At 30.4% G+C, this 19,304-nt stretch overlaps 1 protein-coding gene across 1 annotated transcript; it reads left to right on the top strand.

Moving 5' to 3' along the window:
• The first annotated feature begins 1,629 nt into the window (after window positions 1-1,629).
• LOC132758543 (protein snail-like) lies at window positions 1,630-15,077 on the top strand. The gene is made up of 2 exons (XM_060750219.1): window positions 1,630-2,227; window positions 10,507-15,077. The coding sequence occupies exons 1-2, from the start codon at window positions 2,005-2,007 to the stop codon at window positions 11,313-11,315; spliced, it is 1,032 nt and encodes a 343-aa protein (XP_060606202.1). The 5' UTR covers window positions 1,630-2,004; the 3' UTR covers window positions 11,316-15,077.
• The last annotated feature ends 4,227 nt before the right edge of the window (window positions 15,078-19,304 follow it).

Here is a 19,304-nt window from a genome sequence, read left to right as displayed (position 1 = left end):
ACTCATAGCTATATTTCCCATTTTTTTCCCATTTGTCATTTCATTCAAACTTAGACCATCAAATATGTAATACTTTCTTACATCAATACCGTCTATTATGCACTAAATAACAGATAATTTATATTATTTTTGCTTCTTATAATTTCTAACAAAACTGATATTGTAGACAAAACTTTCATTCACGAAACATATCAGACCAAATGCCCTTGATGTTAATCGGTTAACCGTCAGAGAAAAACAGGAAAACCACTCTTAGAGCATTGCTAGAGGCAACGCTTATATAATTCCGGCATAAACCACCTATTTTTCAAAGTTTTAACATATGGCTCAGCTCAATAGTCGCCCTGACAAGTGGGGGTGCTTCTTATGTTATAGTTTTTTCTTGCTAAACGTATGTTTGCTCTTAAACGAAAAACAAAGAACGAGCGACACGGATTTCCTGTATATATAATTCTGTGGGAATTACCCACCTCGGAAAATAATCAAAGAGTCTGGCAAGTGAAAACCGCATCATCATTTCTACTCTTAGTTTCATTCATAAGCCGCCGGTACACTCGCAAGCCAAAAAAATGTTTTGCCAAGAAAATTACGGTTTTACAAATTTTAGTCACGTGAGACATGACGTCACACCTGGGCTTGTGCCAGACGCGTGGAGTTTCTACTATTTTCCCAGGCTCGGAAAAAAGAGAATCGGTAATTACACGCATGTTGGATTTTATGACGGTTTTATGTCTGTTACATGCATATAACGGTGATGTAATTATTAACACATTTTGCAGACGATCTTTTAACCGCATTCGTAAAGTCTTAAACAAAAGTGAATGTTTCAGTTAAACGGAGCGTCTTGGTCGCTGGCTTCAAACTCTGTTTTCCTTTTTGTCTACATACAATGTCTGTTTCTGATGGTTTTTCTGTCGCCACTTGTTTTTTCACCAAAGACCAAATTGTTTAGATGAAGGAAAAGCCGGAGTTTTAAAATGTTCCTTTTCTTTACCTGTATACAATTTTTGCCATAAACCGATTTATTACCAGGGTAATATAACGTATTATTTACATAATAATCATTGATTTATTTTCTGCTCTAATAAAACAAAACACGATTTGTATATCCAATTTTTTTATAGTCTGTTTTGTTGATGTCTTCGGAAACTACTTTATAATTATTTTCATTTCTCAGTCGTTTTAACATTTTTATTTGACTATATTTGTAATCTTGCGATACACTTTAAATATTAATACATAGTACATAATAATAATAGTGTTTTTTTTTTCTTTTGAAAGATTCTTTTTAGTGTTAATATGGCATCATAGAATACAACCTTCGCCTATTTAGATTTTATGCCGGTATATTCAAATATTCAAAGGCAGTGAACAGTTGGCCATACATGTCTATGAAAAATGACTTTGACTAAAATTATGAGAGCAAAAACAATAAAACTCTGAACAATTCATAAACACAATACGCATCTGTTATTTATTTCCCGGGCAAAGCTATGAAACTCCGAAAGCTTTTAATGTGAAATTTGAGAAGCCGTCGTATATCCCTAACTCCCTCCCCCTCGCGAGCTGTGCTCGTGCTCTAGATAAACAAACAACCAGTCAAATTGCTGCGCGTGCCTTTCTGAGTAGACTGGTAACCCACCGTTGGCCACTTGTTAGCGATATTGTTTTTGAACTAGTCTGGAACACAAAGACCCGTTCCTAATGGCAACCGAGCCTGCTTCGGTGTCATTCGTGAGTTAACGGTAGTTGATGAGTAGCAGCATGTGATCATATGTAAATATAATAAGAGAAGCAGAGGTGAGTTAACATCAGACGAGAAAAATCAAAGAAAGTGTGCAAAATTGTGAACATCTGAATTAGGACTCAGTGTTTAGTTTTTAACTAGTTTTTATTTCACGAAAAGTTTTTTTTATATCAAATGCGAAAAGGGACTTATGATTTTACAACAGGAATAAACTTACTTGGCAAAATACTAGAATTTTCACGAAAAAGGACATAAAAATGCCTAAAGCATTTTTATTAACGAATAAAAGATACAAAATATGGAAACAAATAAAGGAGACATTCAGGGAAGAACAGAGACGCCGGCTACTGGAGCAGAAGCAGCGTCAACAAACGGAAGTTCATTTCGACAATGTTGTAGCAGACGACAAGAAAACTTCTTTACTTCCGTTTGAAAATTCCACGGATTATAGTAAATATACAGACGTAACAGATGAAGAAGGTACATAGTTTTGATTAAAATATTCTAGAATTAGAACCCTAATGCTTTGAATCATTAAAAACATAAACATCAGAATTATTCTTACTAAAATGTCATTGCAGATTATGATTATAATTTCGTTTAAACGAAAACTAGTGAATTATGCTCTTTAAAGAGAAATATTTTCTTCCACATAATATACGTATAATCAGGTACTAATTACATCAAAAGATATATTTTAAGCATAACACTTCTATTGCCTAGAAGAAGCGTGGGAAACGAGCAGTTAATAGATGATTGATAATCAGGAAAATAGGAAATTGTCTGTGGCACGCCATTGCCAGGAATTTCATGAAAATCTCATGCTTAGCATTTTTGTAACTAAATAATCTATATGATATTATCAAAAGTGGATATTTGAAATACCTGAGTGTATAGTATGCCAATTTCAATTTTATGATCTTTCTATTAACTTTGTATCGTAAAGCTATTTAACAGAATATTTCCTCATTTTTAAATTAAAAAGTTGCGATGTTCTGCCAGAAGTGAACATAAACATATAAAATATGTTGCACGAATTAAACATAAAGTATAAAAGAAATGTATTGGTCCATTGTTCTTATTACAAGTAGCATGCAAAATAATCAAAATATTTCACGAGTAAACGTTAGTTTTACATTTTCCGAGTGCAAAAATATTATGATATATAATTATATCATAGTTACTTGTTCATTGCACCATTTGTGAAACATAATAATTTTGTTTTACAAGAAACTTTGTTTCAACATCAATAGAACTATTGTTTAACAGTTAATTTGAAAGCCATTCTTGCTCCAACATAAAGCAATTTGAATGTTTTTAAAGCATATGCACTTGACATTTTGTTGCTATAGAATGCAATTTAGTGAATTCTAAAAGCCATGTACACTACTTGTGGCTTGTATGTAACTAAATTCTTAAAATAAACAAAACATGCTTAATGCATATGACAAAAACTTAAAATCCGCAAAGCAAAACAGAAAGCATGCACCATTATACACTTATACATTATACTCTATTTGTGGCTATTGCTTATACCTTGAAGCATAGCATTCAACATTGTAATTATATATATTTATATCTTATTTATATATACTTATTACATATGTTTCCAAAAAAACAAAAAACAACATATATTTAAAAATAGATGTTTTATCATGTATATGCAATGATGAGATGTAAATAAAGATACTACAAGTACTATTTACTTTATATAGCTTGCATATCAATTAATCCCTAAAGCAAACTGAACATGCGTTATTTGTTGTTTCTATTAAATACATACCGCGATAAATTCCAAAAAATGAAACAAAATTATAGCATTTGACCATTGTACAGACATGAAATTTGAACCAAGGGTATAATTTATGATGCTTTTATATATAAATTCTTACCATTTTAAAACTTTTTTTATTACTATTGAATGTAAATCACTTAAAATTCTTAAAGCAAAACATATTTCACCATGAAACAATTTGTATTACTACTGAATGTAAATCGCTTCAAAGTCTCATTATAGCATTTCACCATTAAACAGTTTTGGTACTATTGAATGCAAATCACTTAAAATTGTTATTGCATAACATATAGTATTTTGCCATTAAACAGTTTTTGTTACTTTTGAATGCAACCCACTTAAAATTATCGTTGCAAAACATATAGCATTTTATCATTAAACAGTTTTTGTTACTATTGAAGGCAAATCACTTTGAATAAACATTTTTGCCATAAAACATTTTTTTTTAACTTTTGAATGCAAATCACTAATAATTATCATTGCAAAACATAGCATTTGCCATTAAACAGTTTTTGTTGCTATTGGATGCAAATCAGTGCATAACATAAATGTATAGCATTTGAGAATTTGACACTATTTGACTATTTGTTACTATTGAATGCATATCACTTGAGGTCTTAAAACAAATCTCCCTTTTAACAATGCCTTGGTAGCAAAGAGTATGTAATTGGGTCCGAGTGATAAGATAAATAATATTGAAATAATTCATTTTTCAAAAGAAAAAGTTGAAAAATAACACACTTTATCAGATTTTCCTTTTGTTGTTGACATAAAACAAAAATGACCAACACTTTATTATATTCCGGAAAGACCAAATGTTCATTGTCTTCAACTTATATACATTATAAAACTTTATATCGAGGTCATATGTTGCTAATGAATCCAATTTTATATATTTACCTTTACATGCCAACAAAATAACATAAAATGAAAGAAGGGCGACCAAACATCAAAGATTTATACCGGTATATACTACATGGCCCTTTTGAGTTACATTCTACCTCTAAAAAGACATGTTTTTTTGAAATTATTCCGTGACAAGAGTCATGCAGCATTTGAACAAAGCATTCATAAAAATGTGGTCAAAGAAGACATTTAAATTTTAAAAAGACGATTGTGTATATAAATTTGATATGAATTAACTCTTTTAGTTTATACTATAGGTTGATAATCTTTCAAAAGTCAATGTTTAACTGAAAAGTTAATAACATTTTAAAAATTGTTTTCATTTCCCTCAACTGAACTTTAACTGTTTTCCTGCAACTTGATTGGTCTTTGGCCATCTAAGCAGACATAGTGGTGTCGAGGTTTAAGCCTCTGTTACCAATGACAGAACACGTTTGACCTTGACAGCATCTTTTGCCAAACTCAAACCTGACCTATCTTTGACGTTATCTTCCTAGGCATTGTATAGCCACAATTACATTATAATTTATCTGATTTATAATCTTAGCCGTGATACGTACAAGAATAAGCCATTTGTCTTGTATATTTTTTCTTCTTTTTATTTTCATAATTTAACAAAGTTAAAAGATAAGTAAGTACAAAACCACTACTCGCACATTGACAAACCAAAACATTCGACACTTTTTATATCACGAGATATTTAGATATTTTTATTCTTCAGGAGGAAAAATAACTAATGACTCTTATCGAAATATTAATAGGGCAATTACGAGCATAATAATGTATTACCTTTATAATAATTGCATACTAAATCATACTATATCATATAATATAGCATGTTTATCAGTACGGCATTTGATAGGTCTGAAGTTTGCCTATGTTTCCTTATCTAAAACATGCTGCCTGTCTAATATCATTATACAACAAATATGTTCCTTTTTTCATTGGATCTCTTTGTCTCATATTAACCAGTAGTGTATGTTTTATGACAATGATAAAATGAAAATATAAGAAACAAAAGAAAGATAGCAGCGGTCTTTTGTAATGCCTGGAAAGTGAAATTTTAAATTTTACGACAATTTAAGATTTTCTTACACAAAACGTGAAGATTACCTTTCGTCGTCTTACTGCAATAACGGAATAAGTGCTTTTTTTATTTAATTGCACTTAATCAGTAATTGCACTAAGGTGACGATTTAAGTCCTCCTTTGTCATGAACTTTTTTGCGTTTATTTTAAGGTTATTTGTAATTATTTATTTACTTAAAGTATATTTGAAAGTTTCAAGTTTGAAACCGTAAATAAAAGTAACTTGAATATACAAACAAAAAAACGGCCAAACCTTGTGTTAGATAAGCAACATTGCATTAATATATTTATTGTAAGATATATTTGTTTCCTATAAACCAATTAAATCAGTGTAATATTAGTATAATAAGCAGTTAAATTGTAATCATCACAACGTGTGATCTGCACGCGACGCAACTTTCTTTCTCTGATACATAATAAACCTTAAAGACAACTGTTATTCCATCATATATTACATAATAAACAACTGTTGAACCATCTTGGTGCATAATTAAAAGTGCATTATAATGATTATCGTTCCAGATACGAGTGAAGTATCAATTATATTTGATAATAAGACATAGATATAATCGCGATTAAATAACGATAATATATTGCAATAATCTCTACATCATGTACGGCTGTTGCTGGTGGTTGTAAACCACATGGTGTCTCACTAGAACCTTTTGGCTGAACAACATGATCCAATAAAAGGATCGATCCTGCATCATTCAAAATTGAAACCTAATTTTTACCTTAAAAGCCAAAGTTACATTTCTTCAGCCTTTTATAATGATAAGTTTTATTGTTGGTTAATGTAAATTGATGTATATATAACAAACATTTAAATTTCGCCGAATTTAACATAAGGCAGTATAGTGAAAAAAGTTAACACCTAGATTATTACTTGATTATATGCAATATGAATAGCGACTTGTTAACTTAAGTTTATAATGTACCTATTTAATTAAACGTTTCTAACTCAGTGTATAAGCATATGCACTAAATGAAGAAGAAAAAAATAAGAATATTAAAAAAAAAGAAAACAATGTCAACATTTATCATAAAGATATTTAATTTTAGACATGTTAATACATTTCTTATTAATTGATTTTTGTGAGAATTTATTCATACAATTATGACAAAATTATTTTGCTGTTGCTTTTTTAAAGACTAAGTCAGTTATTTAAATTATCATTCATGTTGGAAAATGATACAAAATATCACCCGATTATAATTTTATTTGATATCTTATACTGGACAAAATCTCTAACAACTGTTTCAAATGTTCACTTTGTTTGATTAAATTCATTGCTTCTTGTGCAGTGCAATAACAGAACACCATAGTTAATATGATCTGATAAATTCCATATTGCATCTATCTAATATCAGACGATCGTAATCCGTCATCTTGTCAACCAGGCTTATTAGAATCAAATCATTCCTGAAAATCTCAAAGACACCAGGCTTCGTAATTGCTAAATTTATCTGGCGCGGCGACTTCAAAGAGCCGCCTAATTACCTATAATAAATCAATCAACTTACTGTAATATAAACAATAATCTTATCTCTAAGATGTAACTCATCGCAGTATGGGGTTAATCATACAATTATTAATCAGTTAGGGGGAAAGGTCATGTTACTACACCGTAGTTTTTCTACGGAAACATTACACGTAAACAAAAACAGGTTTCTTTAAACAGTAATTTTGTAACTTCTTTTAAAAGAGTTTCTGAGAAGTGAATATTAATTAACATTTTTGTACAGCAAAAAATTGTACCAGAAGTAAATGAAAATCTACTCCACGGTATCGTTAGTATTACGCAAAAAATGAAGATGTTAAGATGTTAATAAATGCAATGATTGTTGTACCTGTGTGGTTTCTAATATAACAGAAGTCTAGTTATTAATGTAATAAATTAATTATTTATATAAATTTAGTCATTAATAAAAAAGACTTAACCGTGTATAGTTGATATAAAAATGTTAATCGTGTTAAAGTGATGTCGTTTTTGTGGTATGATATTTCGGTGCCAAATTAATATTATGTTAACGTAACGCCTTCGGGAGTTTTTATGTTTCATAAATGATTGTATGTCTATGAATATTATATGTTTATGATCGGTGTCTATGTCTTTAATAATTATATGTCTTTATTTATTATATGTCTTTCATGATTTTATGATTTTTATAATTATATATCATTGATAACTATATGTCTTTTATAATTATATGTCTTTAATAATTATATATCTTTATTTAATATTTATATATGTCTTTCATTATTATGAGTCTTTGCAATTATTTGTTATTACTAATTATATTTCTTTTATAAATATATGTCTTTAATTATTATATGTTGTTAGTTATTATATTATCTAATAATTATATATTAATATATAGTAATTGTACTTCTATAAACTATCACGTGTATATGAAAATTATATCTCTGTAATAATTATATGTCTCTTTTATAAATATATGTCTTAAAAGACTATATTATGTCTATAGCAATTGTAACAGTATATCTATAAACTATAATATGTCTGTAAAATTGTAAATGAGTTGAAAACTTATATTTCTTTAAATATACGTCGTAGCTAATAATAAGTCCATACTCATTATTATATTTCTTTAATTCTATACCACAGCTGATTTAGAATTACACAATTATATTATGTTTAATGGTATGTAATTAATTTTACAGGATAATCATTCGTATGAAATGATTATAGAGTAAACTAATTTGTCTTTACTCAGTATAATGCACAAATAAATAAAGCCACTAATTATAATTCTGATATAAGAAAATATTTGAAATATTTTATTCATAAGAAAACTGTCGACCGTATCTTTGAAAAAAATTATCAAAACATAACGAGTGGGCATTTTTTCAAGCAGAAAGCGTCCTATTTCATTTTTAATAGTATTGTTAATTAAACGTAATTTAGAAAAAATGAAACGGCTAAAAAAGACCCTATTACAATACATACAGTATCAACGTATATAACAAAAATACCTTTAACTCACTTTAACAACCTAATGGTTAAATAGGAAAAGAAAATCGCTTAAAAGATATTTCAAATATTTTGATTATTTTCGTTTTTCATTCTAGTATGTAATTAAAATATTCAACATGCAAAGAAACGCATTTTCTACATCAATAAACGTAATCTGAGATATCCTGCGAATAAAAAACAGACTAGAAAAACAAGTCGATAAAAGTTAGGTGCTAAGACCACTTCTACCACCCATGAAGATACGTAGAATAAAGTAAAAGTGATAATCATTAGATCGCAAAACATTTCGCGGATAAAAAAAACTTTCTGCGGATTTTCTGGATTTACCAATGTTGCATGCTCGTTGATTAGATAAATATTCTATGCGTTCTAAATAGCTATCATTAACGAGATGGGAGAATAAAAAGAACTAATGCAAATCGTAGTAAATTAAATAATCGCAGTAAATATTAGTTCACAGTAAACAATAATAATAATTCTCTTTAAATAGCGTAATTCAATCTGTATTGGATTTGTTATAAGATATTAACTATTGCACAACAAAGTTCAGCAGATTATTTCAATGCGTCTTAGAGTAGACGCGCATGAAATAAATAATTATATCCCTCTAATGTATTTCCAGTTCTTATATAAAACGAATCATAGATCTTTTTTTGTTTAATCAGCGCATAATCGGCTTTAGCAAACTTTATTACTGAAATAATAACAAATAGACAATAACTTCATTAATGAACTAATAAGTTAAAGGTAATAATGTTTCGCTGCATTTATAAATTTTTGCATGTTTCGAGGTAGAAATCATAACTTCAGTTTTTACAACGTTTGCATGTTTTGAGGTATATTAGCTCTTAACTTTTGTCTACATATCTTAGTTAAATATCACTTTCAATATTAGTTTCTAGGATTTATATGTTTGTAATGTTTTATTGTAATGCGTTGCAGCGTTCTTTTTAAGACTTGATTTTTCGTATTAAACCCAACTATTCTGTCTGAAAAGGTATACTGTTTTTCATCCTATATTATTATTTTCACAAGGAAAAAAGTTTAAATGGTTCATACAAGTATAAATTTCATTAAGACTCGTTATTAAATCTTAACACCGTCTACTCTCTCAAAATTCCAGAGTTATATAGGAGAAAGTTTTTAATCCATTCTTTAAAGAATTGACGCGTTTGGCTTCCATATTAATTTTTATTTACTTTAATGTAAGAAAAGAAATGAAAATATTACGGAAAGCCGCTTCAAGATTGTAATCGTTGGAAAGTATCATCCAACGTTTTCATATTTTTCTTTCAATTTTTCATTCACACTTATATAATGAGAAAAGAAATATTTTAGAACGCTTCTTGAAGAATGAAATAAGCAAAAGGCAGACGATAATTGTTTTTCACTTTAGCACATGTGTCTTTCATCAAGCGTCACCGGATACCGTTACCACTGCAGCGCGTGCCCTACATTATCGCTCGCGGGTGTCATTGGCTCCCCTCTATCAGCGGTCGCCATGGCAACCGTGCAATTGGAAGCATATATCTCGTGGTTTTCATTATAATTAAAGTTTGCAGCAAACGGGTTTATGCGATAACTTGTCTCTTTAGATTATATCACCCCTTTCTTTACATACATTGCACGAGAACAATTCAACATGCTTTCACGTGGAAACAATTAAATTAAACAACCATCAAAGAACAAGATTTTTTAGCCCTTATTCTTTTTATTATTTACTCTGCTTAAACATTTCTAACATTTATGTCGTTTCTTTTTTATCATTTTTATGGGAAATTTTGTTGTGTTTTATTAGAAGTCAGCATATTTTTGAATTTGCATTTACTTTGAAAGTAAGGTCTATTCGCTGAGTAGTCTAGAATTGTATTTTGTTGGTTTAGGAACACGCATGCCGTACATACAATAATTGATTCAAAGAAAACAGCTTATTACTTATATCCTAATATTGACTTTTATTTGTCTTTCCAGAAGCACCGATTTCGCCACAGATACCATCACCCGCCATTAGTCCGTCCTCTTCACATGCGTCATCATCGACGTCATCAGACGAGAGCGACAGTGGATATTCATACACGACAGAAAATAGGGCCATGTCTCCTACCATAGATTTCGGACTCACTTGTCGTCAACAACACATCTCTTTCCTATATGAGCTTATGACCAACACGAATCAAGCTACACCACCGTATAAAGACAATTTCCATCAAACTTATGACCAGTCCTTTCATAAAATAGGGGCAGATTATTCCGCGCGCGTGGGCCAATATTTCGTACCAATTCATCCAATCATCAGCCAACCACTTCAGCCGATTTCTAATACGCAAAGCGAAGTTGAGAGTCACGCATGCGCAGAATGTGGAAAGAGATACAGCACTTCAAGTAATCTCGCGCGACATCGACAAACACACAGAACGACAACTGATAAAAAAGCCCGGAAGTGCCCTCATTGCGACAAAACATACGTTTCGATGCCCGCATATAGCATGCACGTGCGTACGCACAATCAAGGTTGCGAATGCAAGTACTGTGGAAAAAGATTCAGTCGTCCTTGGCTTTTACAAGGTCACATTCGCACACATACGGGTGAGAAACCATTCTCATGCCCAACTTGTCAGAAATCATTTGCGGACAAGTCTAACTTGCGCGCGCATATACAGACTCATTCGTCGGAGAAGCCGTACGTCTGCGGACGCTGTGGAAAGGCGTTCGCACTGAAAAGCTACTTGTATAAACATGAAGAGTCTTCGTGCATGCGAGGCCAGAAATTTAGACAGTAACATTCGAGAGAATCTTTTCATTATAGAGGACATTATTTTGGACATTATTACAAAAAGACATATAAAAATTTTACAACAGTTCGTAGATAAGTATACCAAACAAAAAACTATCAAGCGCATTTCAATCAACTATTTCATAAAAAGAGATGTAAACAGACATGTTAAAAGAACAAAAACTTATAATTAAATCAACGACAACATCCTTTTCACATTTCGCCGAAAGAGAGACAAATCTAAATTCTTTAAATATGAAAAAATTCAACATGGAACTATTCATACGAAGAAACTGCTGAAAAATAAGAATACCAGTCTTTCTATTGTACTACACGCCTCGACATGATGTTTTGAGGTTTCATATTACATAACTTGACATTAAATATGGAGGTTTCACATAACACCTCGATACATTATTACACAGGGACTCGATACAACATTACTGACCTTGACCTGGAGTGTCAAGGTCAAGGGCCTACATATTATACGTCTCGATGAGAAGTTCCGAGACAACGTTTATTCCAAATCAAGTGCTACAATTTTAATGGGATCAAGTCATTTTTCAGTCATTTATTTCAACGCTTTCATTAAACAAATTCATTTTTTATATAACGACATGGATTGAACTAGTCCAAGAGAGTAACAAGTTTGAGTTGACGTTTTCTTTCCTTTAGTTATTTTTCTTTAGCTTTATTTAAGTGACGTCATAGGATTATGAATTAAGATTTTTTTTTAAGACTTCTTTTTTAACATTTTATATGTCAGTATTTAGCATTAGTGTTGTTATGTCAAAAAAATCTAAGTTAAGATTTTTAAACTAGTTTAATGTAATTATAGTTAAATGTATTTGTCCCTTTGATTAATTCCAAAACCAATGTATTGCGACTGAAAAGTCAGTTCAAACGTGTTGAACTATTTAAGTCATTTATTTATTTATTATTTATTTATTTATCTATTTATTTATTTATCAAACAAGACATGCATTTTATTACCAATGCTGTTATATGGAAATTAAACAGGAAAACATTTATGTCTATGAAATACATTCACTTACGACAAATTAATCTAATTTTGCAAATTGGAACTTTTTGATAAGATTGTTTGTACCATTTCGTATCGTTTTTTAAAATATGAAAAAAAAAAATTGTTCACTTATCAAAAGTGTTTGCACTGAAACATTACTCACTATAAAGTGTGTAATTAAGATCGTATCGTGATATGAGCAATGTTTTGTTTTAATGATTATAATCGCATGGATCATCATCATAAGACAACAATGAAAATAAAAAAATAATTTTTGTATCATATTTTTTTCACATCTGATTATATATATGTAAATACTGTTTTTCGTATTATTTATTTTATATATTTATTAACCTGCGTGTTGTGCCGTGTTTTACCCCGTTTCTATTTATTTTATTTTTATTTATTACAAAGCTTTTTTTTAATTTATTGTAATTTATTGACTCGAACATTCACTGATCTTCATCAGATTCAGTGAACCGTGATCTCAGTGGATATGATTTTTTTTATTTTATTAACTATGCAACAAAATGGCAGCATATTTTATGTTTCATTTAACCATAATCTTTTTTGTACAGCTTGGTACATTCTTTAAATAGATATAATCTATATAATAGAAAAAAGTCTATAAATAGAAACATTCTACAAATAGATATGTTCTATAAATAGGAACGTTGTATACATTTAATATACGTAGTATACATTAATGAATTTGCTTATTTTACTTAATGAGATATCATAGCATACGAACATTCATACATTACTGATTTTAATAATTTTATATTATGTGTCTTCGTTTCCTAATAACAGCCATTGCATTTGTGATGTTTACATGATAAATGATCGACGTATGACGTAATCATTTTTGACGGATTGATATAAAAGAACTATTCCCATCGGTTACCATAGGAACTCGGTTTCTTTTTTAAGGAAACGGTCAGAGTCAGGCAATTTTCAAGATACCAGACCGTGTCAAATTGAGATTATATAACACTCAATGACCGGAAACGGAATGAATTTTATAAAAATGTAACTAAAGAAATATTAAAGACAGGATACATATAGGAAATCAACGCGCTGCAATCTGCGACCAATTCCCGAGTTCCTTTAGGTGTTACATGAAAGACAAAATCTGCACAAACCTGTGGATCATTTATAAATTAAATGACCTTGAACCATTCAATGACCTTGAACCATTGACATTTTGATGTCATAAAAAGAAAGTGTATCTTTAGATTCCAAAATAATTGTTTTAAACCAAACATTCTTTGTTACCGTTTTCTTCATTGAAACTTCCGGTAAACGCTTGAAATCATTTCATCATTCGTCTAGATGATATATGATTATTATTACTTTTTTGTTATAAATTCATGTTTGCGTTTATGGTTTGATGTGTTTTTATTATTATTTATATTCTGACAATGTGGTGTAATATATATATTTGAAGTGTTGCTTCATAATTTACATATATTACCAATTTTTGCAGCTATGCAACTTCTTGGATATGTTTTATTTGTTTGCAATTGATCAATGAAGGTACGGCCTTTTTAGCGTTTGTAAGACATGTTTTGATTGGATGATTTGTTTTCTGGGTGTAGCTATTACACATCACGACAAATGTGACAGATTTTAGACAAGCACCCAGAATACTAACGTAATAGAAATATTACGGACCAATCAAACTATATGAAAATAACAAAACACTATTTTCAAGAGTCATGGTGGCCGAAAACAATTCTTGTTTTAGTATGCTACAGTAGCTTATATGCGTCTATTTTCTATACTTACCATCAAAAATAGATTTAGTTTGTCTGAAACCGGAAACGGAGAGTAAATGTGTATGGAAGTATATACGTATGCCAGGGCTTCATTCTCTATGCTTTGCACATATTTACTTTTAGTTATAAAATGGAGGTAATATTAAAATAAAAAGCATTTCTTAAGGACCAAAATCATTGTAAGGGAATAAGTCTTGATGAAATCCTTTGCATTAAAACGAGATATGGAAATTTTAAACAAGTTTACTTAAAATGAATACTAAAAGAACATTTGTGTTAGAGAACTATTAATAAAAGCGATTTAAGAAAATCAGACTTTTCTGGGTTTTTTTTCTAAAGAGTTATTGCTCTTTGTGTCTATTTTAGTAGAAGCTGAAGACCGATAACTCTTCAGATACTGACACAAATTCATCGAGACTTGTTTCCCTAATCACCGTCTGTGAAGACGCTAAAACATATGTGTGTACTCATTGTTTCATTAGAATAGGAAAAAGGACAATACAATTCTCAGATATGTCAACATTTTTTTCAAAGTTGGCAGTCATATATCTAAAGATCAAAAGATAGGTCACATGCATAACTGAATTGATACTGCTATGTGTGCTATTTTGAGACTAGAAAGTGTAGAGTGAAACTTAATATCAATGTTATGTTATTTCATCGGCCTTCGCCATTTTAGTATGTAACATCTACAATGCATTTGGAGAAGGTTTATTTTTTTCTGATACCGAAGGAAGGAACAAATGCGGTGTATTGCCTTAACATAATACAATTTAAATGTATGTCTTTAAAATCATTGAAAACATAAATTTTATATAAAAACAAAACAATTTTGATACATTTTATTGTATAATATCATTTTTCAAGTACATGTATACGAAAATCTAACAAACAAGTGCCTTAGTATCAACTGTTTCATCCATTTTTACCATTTGTGCCAAAAAAATAAAATAAAGTTTTTCATAGATATTGGTCTTGCTTATTTATTATTTGTTGTGCTGTTCCCATGGTAAGGACCAGCTCAATCATTCGACGTTCCTGGTCAAACATGCGTTTGTAATGCAGAAACACAAAATATATGTATTGTATGCATTACACAATTATACACCAATGTAATGCATTATATAACAGTTAATTTAGTGGAAAATATTGTGCATTACATGCAATTAATTGTGAAAATGTAATGCATCACAGTGCATTACAATTACATTTTTGCATTACCATAAGCCTGGTGTGCATTGCTTCTTTTAATTGCTTACAAAAAAAGTCAATTGTTTAAAAAATCATGCCATTATGTACCAACATTTGTATTTCATACTGTTTTTTTAACAAATATTATTCCAAACTTATATCTTTATTACGTTTCTGTGCTGAATTTCTGGGGTTTTAAACATTTGCTATAAAAGCAAGGTAAATAGTATTTTAAATGGCATCCCAATATTATTCTTTAGTATCAGTTATAGACAAATGTGTGTTAAAGTGTCCGGTGTGTTGATAAGATAAACATTGACTTAAAGACTGGTAAACTATCAAACTAATATCAATTGCAGCATCCTAGTCCAAATACAAGAATAAAGAAGTGGAAGTTTGATATATAGTAGTTGTATACATGGCATACTGGACGTTTTTTTTTATCACAGGATGACAAAGCAAGATTGTGACAAAGGTGAAAGAATAACTTAAAGTGACAAAAAAGCAGGCCTAAAGAGTCAATAACAAAATGTATTCAATAAGATAAATTAATGACGTGGACTTTCAATGACTAGGACACTGAGAGCTGCAAATTATCTCTTATTGAGATTTCTTTTCAATTTACATCTGCAATAGACTACAATAACATTCAAACCAAATTTTGTTGTTAAGCGAAAATAACGTTTTCCTATCTGGAAAAAAACATGTCATCATTTTAATGGGAAATTTCTAAATATGTACTGATTGAATAGCGCACAGTACAGACCATGATCAGACGGCGAGGATGTTCCGACAGATTTTGGTCTGCACTAGACGCATTAGCAGATTCATGCTGATATGCTTTACAAAATGCATACGCCATCAACTGAATAAAATTACACACACAATATCTTTTGTAAGTTTCGTCCAATCTTTTGTAAGTTTCGTTAAATGTTTTCCAATTTTGCGTGAAGTACAATGCACTAAGATTTCCTCAGCTTTTGTGAAAAAAATTTAAATGGTCACTGTGAAAAGTTAATTTTGGGAAAACCTTTAAAAAAATATGCGAGCTGTAAGTGTTATCTTTGAAACAGTAATATGAGTGAAACGAACATCGCCGAGCGTATTTGTATCCGAAGATAAAAAAATAACAAAATAATATGTACGTAAAATGTAAATTTGAGATTTACATGTATAAGTCTCCTTTTCCCCCAGTCCCGAACCCTGATTTACTGGTTGAACGGTTGGCAGCAATGTTTTTCATTTGCCACCTACCAATGTGCGTGCCAGTGACTTTGCGTTGAATTAAAAGAAAAAAAGCGCAACTTATAATACACTCGGTTTCCTCTCTCCCAGACAAGAAAAAGGGGAAAAAATAAAGAGGAAAAATAAGTGAAGAGCATGCGCGTTGAGTAATGAGTCAAACGAATATAATTTTTGGTCTTGCGCAGTGTTCCAATGACAAATGATCTGACACGGGTTTTTCATACATGTTTTCGTCGTCCTATCATCTGATCTGCATTACTGTGTTTCGGATCCCCCATAGGTTATGTAAGATTTGTTAGAGTAATTGATAGACAGTGGAATAACTTTTTTACGAGTTTGATATAAATTTCAAGCGTCTACCATAACCGAGCTGATGCTCCCAGCAGTAGGTGAAATTGCCTTCGCACGTGTTCGTTATTATACTGCACACCGAAATGAACGATGTTACAAAAATGTTCCATTCGATCAACGGCATTTTGAAATTATAATACCATATTTAACGAAGCTCAGAACTTTTTTCGGTCGTTGGCTATTTTTATCATCTTGACTTCCGGTATTTATACAGGCTATTTGCCATCTTTTTCTCGGTACTAGTATTTGCCGTACAAGTAATTTGTACGGTGTGTATTATCTTAATGATGAAAATTTAAATCAAATTAGATTTTTTTTCTTTATTTGGGTGTGAACAGATAAATCAACACAGATGCGGCCGACAATAAATTCTTTACCCGTTATAATAAAATGTTAAACATCAACAATTCCTCAGAAACGATTTTAAAAACCAGGTTTACCACGAATGTCTTCCATCTTTTTTCTAAATCTTTTGTAAACATTCTTTTGAACATTTCTAACAACTTATATCGTGACTTATAAATGCATGACTTTGTGTGCGTCCGCTTGCGTGTATTTTCTGGTTTCTGAAATAATATTTCTGCATCGTACATTTTAAAAATGGCCACTTTATAAAAACTTCCATCTATAAATGCCTGAATGATACATTGTATCTCATTAATTGAAAATAAGATTTCACAGCATGAGCTTGCCAAACTCAAATTATAGACATTGTCGCAATAAAAAAGTTATTGTATTGGGTTACTGAAATACAATGTACGTATCTCAACATATTAACACAATTAACAAAAAATGTAGTTGCACATCATCTTCATCATCATTACGTAAATACAAAGGAGGAAAGCTTGATGCCAAATTAAATATGTTCTTCGAATTTGAAACGTTTATAATAATCGGATATGTTGTTCTATTTTTTTACGTGCAGTGTAATAGCTTATGCCCTTGCAGAGTTCTAGGGAACTTTTGCTGCGCATTCCAACTAACGGTAAACTTTTTCCCACGCTAGAATAAATCTTTCCGGAGTCACGTGATTCACATTACCATGTGTGATTTGACTTTTATCATGTTTTCATCCGTCGTACAACCTGTTTAAATTGAGATCTATCGGTTCTTTCTTTCGTCTTACCGGCATAATGATTTATATCTTTATCAAATATATCATAGAAAATTCCTGGAATTCGTATAACAGTCTCATATAGTAAAATTCTTTCTAAGTTTTGTTCCAAATGTGTTCTGAACAATATTGGCATCGGGTAAAGAAATGCAATATTCTCTGTCCCAAAGTTGCTTTTTTCTATTCTCTTGAAATGCGCATCATGTTACCTTTAAAAAAAATAAACAAAGTATATTTATGGCACGCATGCGCAAACATTAAAAAGAAACAATACATTGTCAGAAAGTCCTAAACTCAAATTTAATACCTTTTATATAAAATGAAGGCAATTACAAAAAAAAATATTAGTTTCAAAATTTCTGCCAATGCTCACGGTGCACATGTGTATTGTAATTTTTGCAGTTTTATGTTTTATAAATGTTGATTAAAGGCCACTTTAAACAATTAGTTTTATATTTTCCTGATAACCGTCAAAAAATAAAGTTGCTATTATTATTATTATCTTTTTGTTATTACATGTATTTCATCTCGCTTTTTACCGGCCACTAATAACTATTAAAAATGTTCATGAAAAAAATCGCCATGTAGTCATCTGCCATAGTTCATTGTTTGTGAAGTCATTGTCTCTCTGGGACCTGCACCGTTTTATATCACATATATAAATTCTTTTTTAATTATTTTTTAGCATCAATAAAAAGTTTATATAGTAACTTAGGGCATGGAGGTTTATATTACATTACATTCTGTAACCTTAAAGGCCCATTATGCATCTGAATTGATATCATTTTTTATTTCTCAAAAGCTTTCCAAATTTGGTGTACTTGTATAATATCATTTGCAAATTACCTGAACCAACTTTTTCTATTCATCTATTGCTTTTTTGCAATAAGTACATTCATAGTGAATAAGTATTTCACATGGAAGTCATGTTACATTTTGTTACTTTTGTGACACGTTTTGGTTACAAGCATCTAACATTCTATGAAACCATTATATAAACTTTAAAAAGTTGATGTTTGCTCTTTCTAAAGAAGTAAAAAATTGTTTATTTCTTAGGCATAATGTGCCTTTAATCTCAGCTCACATAACAAATGATAACATACATGCATGTTAAAGGGAGACAACCAAGTGTTACAGTCATATTTTTCCTTTTAAGAGTTATTGTACTTCGTAGTCCGCGAAGTGTGAATAAAACTGCAGTTAAGGCTACCTCTGACCTATTGTGTCAATTTGTAGATAATGATTTTCATAACCCTGTAACAGTGTAAGTATAGTTTATGATCGGGAAGAGGA

This window comes from Ruditapes philippinarum, unplaced genomic scaffold (genome assembly GCF_026571515.1).
Source record: "Ruditapes philippinarum isolate M1 unplaced genomic scaffold, ASM2657151v2 ctg199_1_1_1_1, whole genome shotgun sequence".
Classification (NCBI taxonomy): Eukaryota; Metazoa; Mollusca; class Bivalvia; order Venerida; family Veneridae; genus Ruditapes; species Ruditapes philippinarum.
Note: the sequence above shows the minus strand (reverse complement) of the source record. Positions and strands in the feature narration are given on the sequence as shown.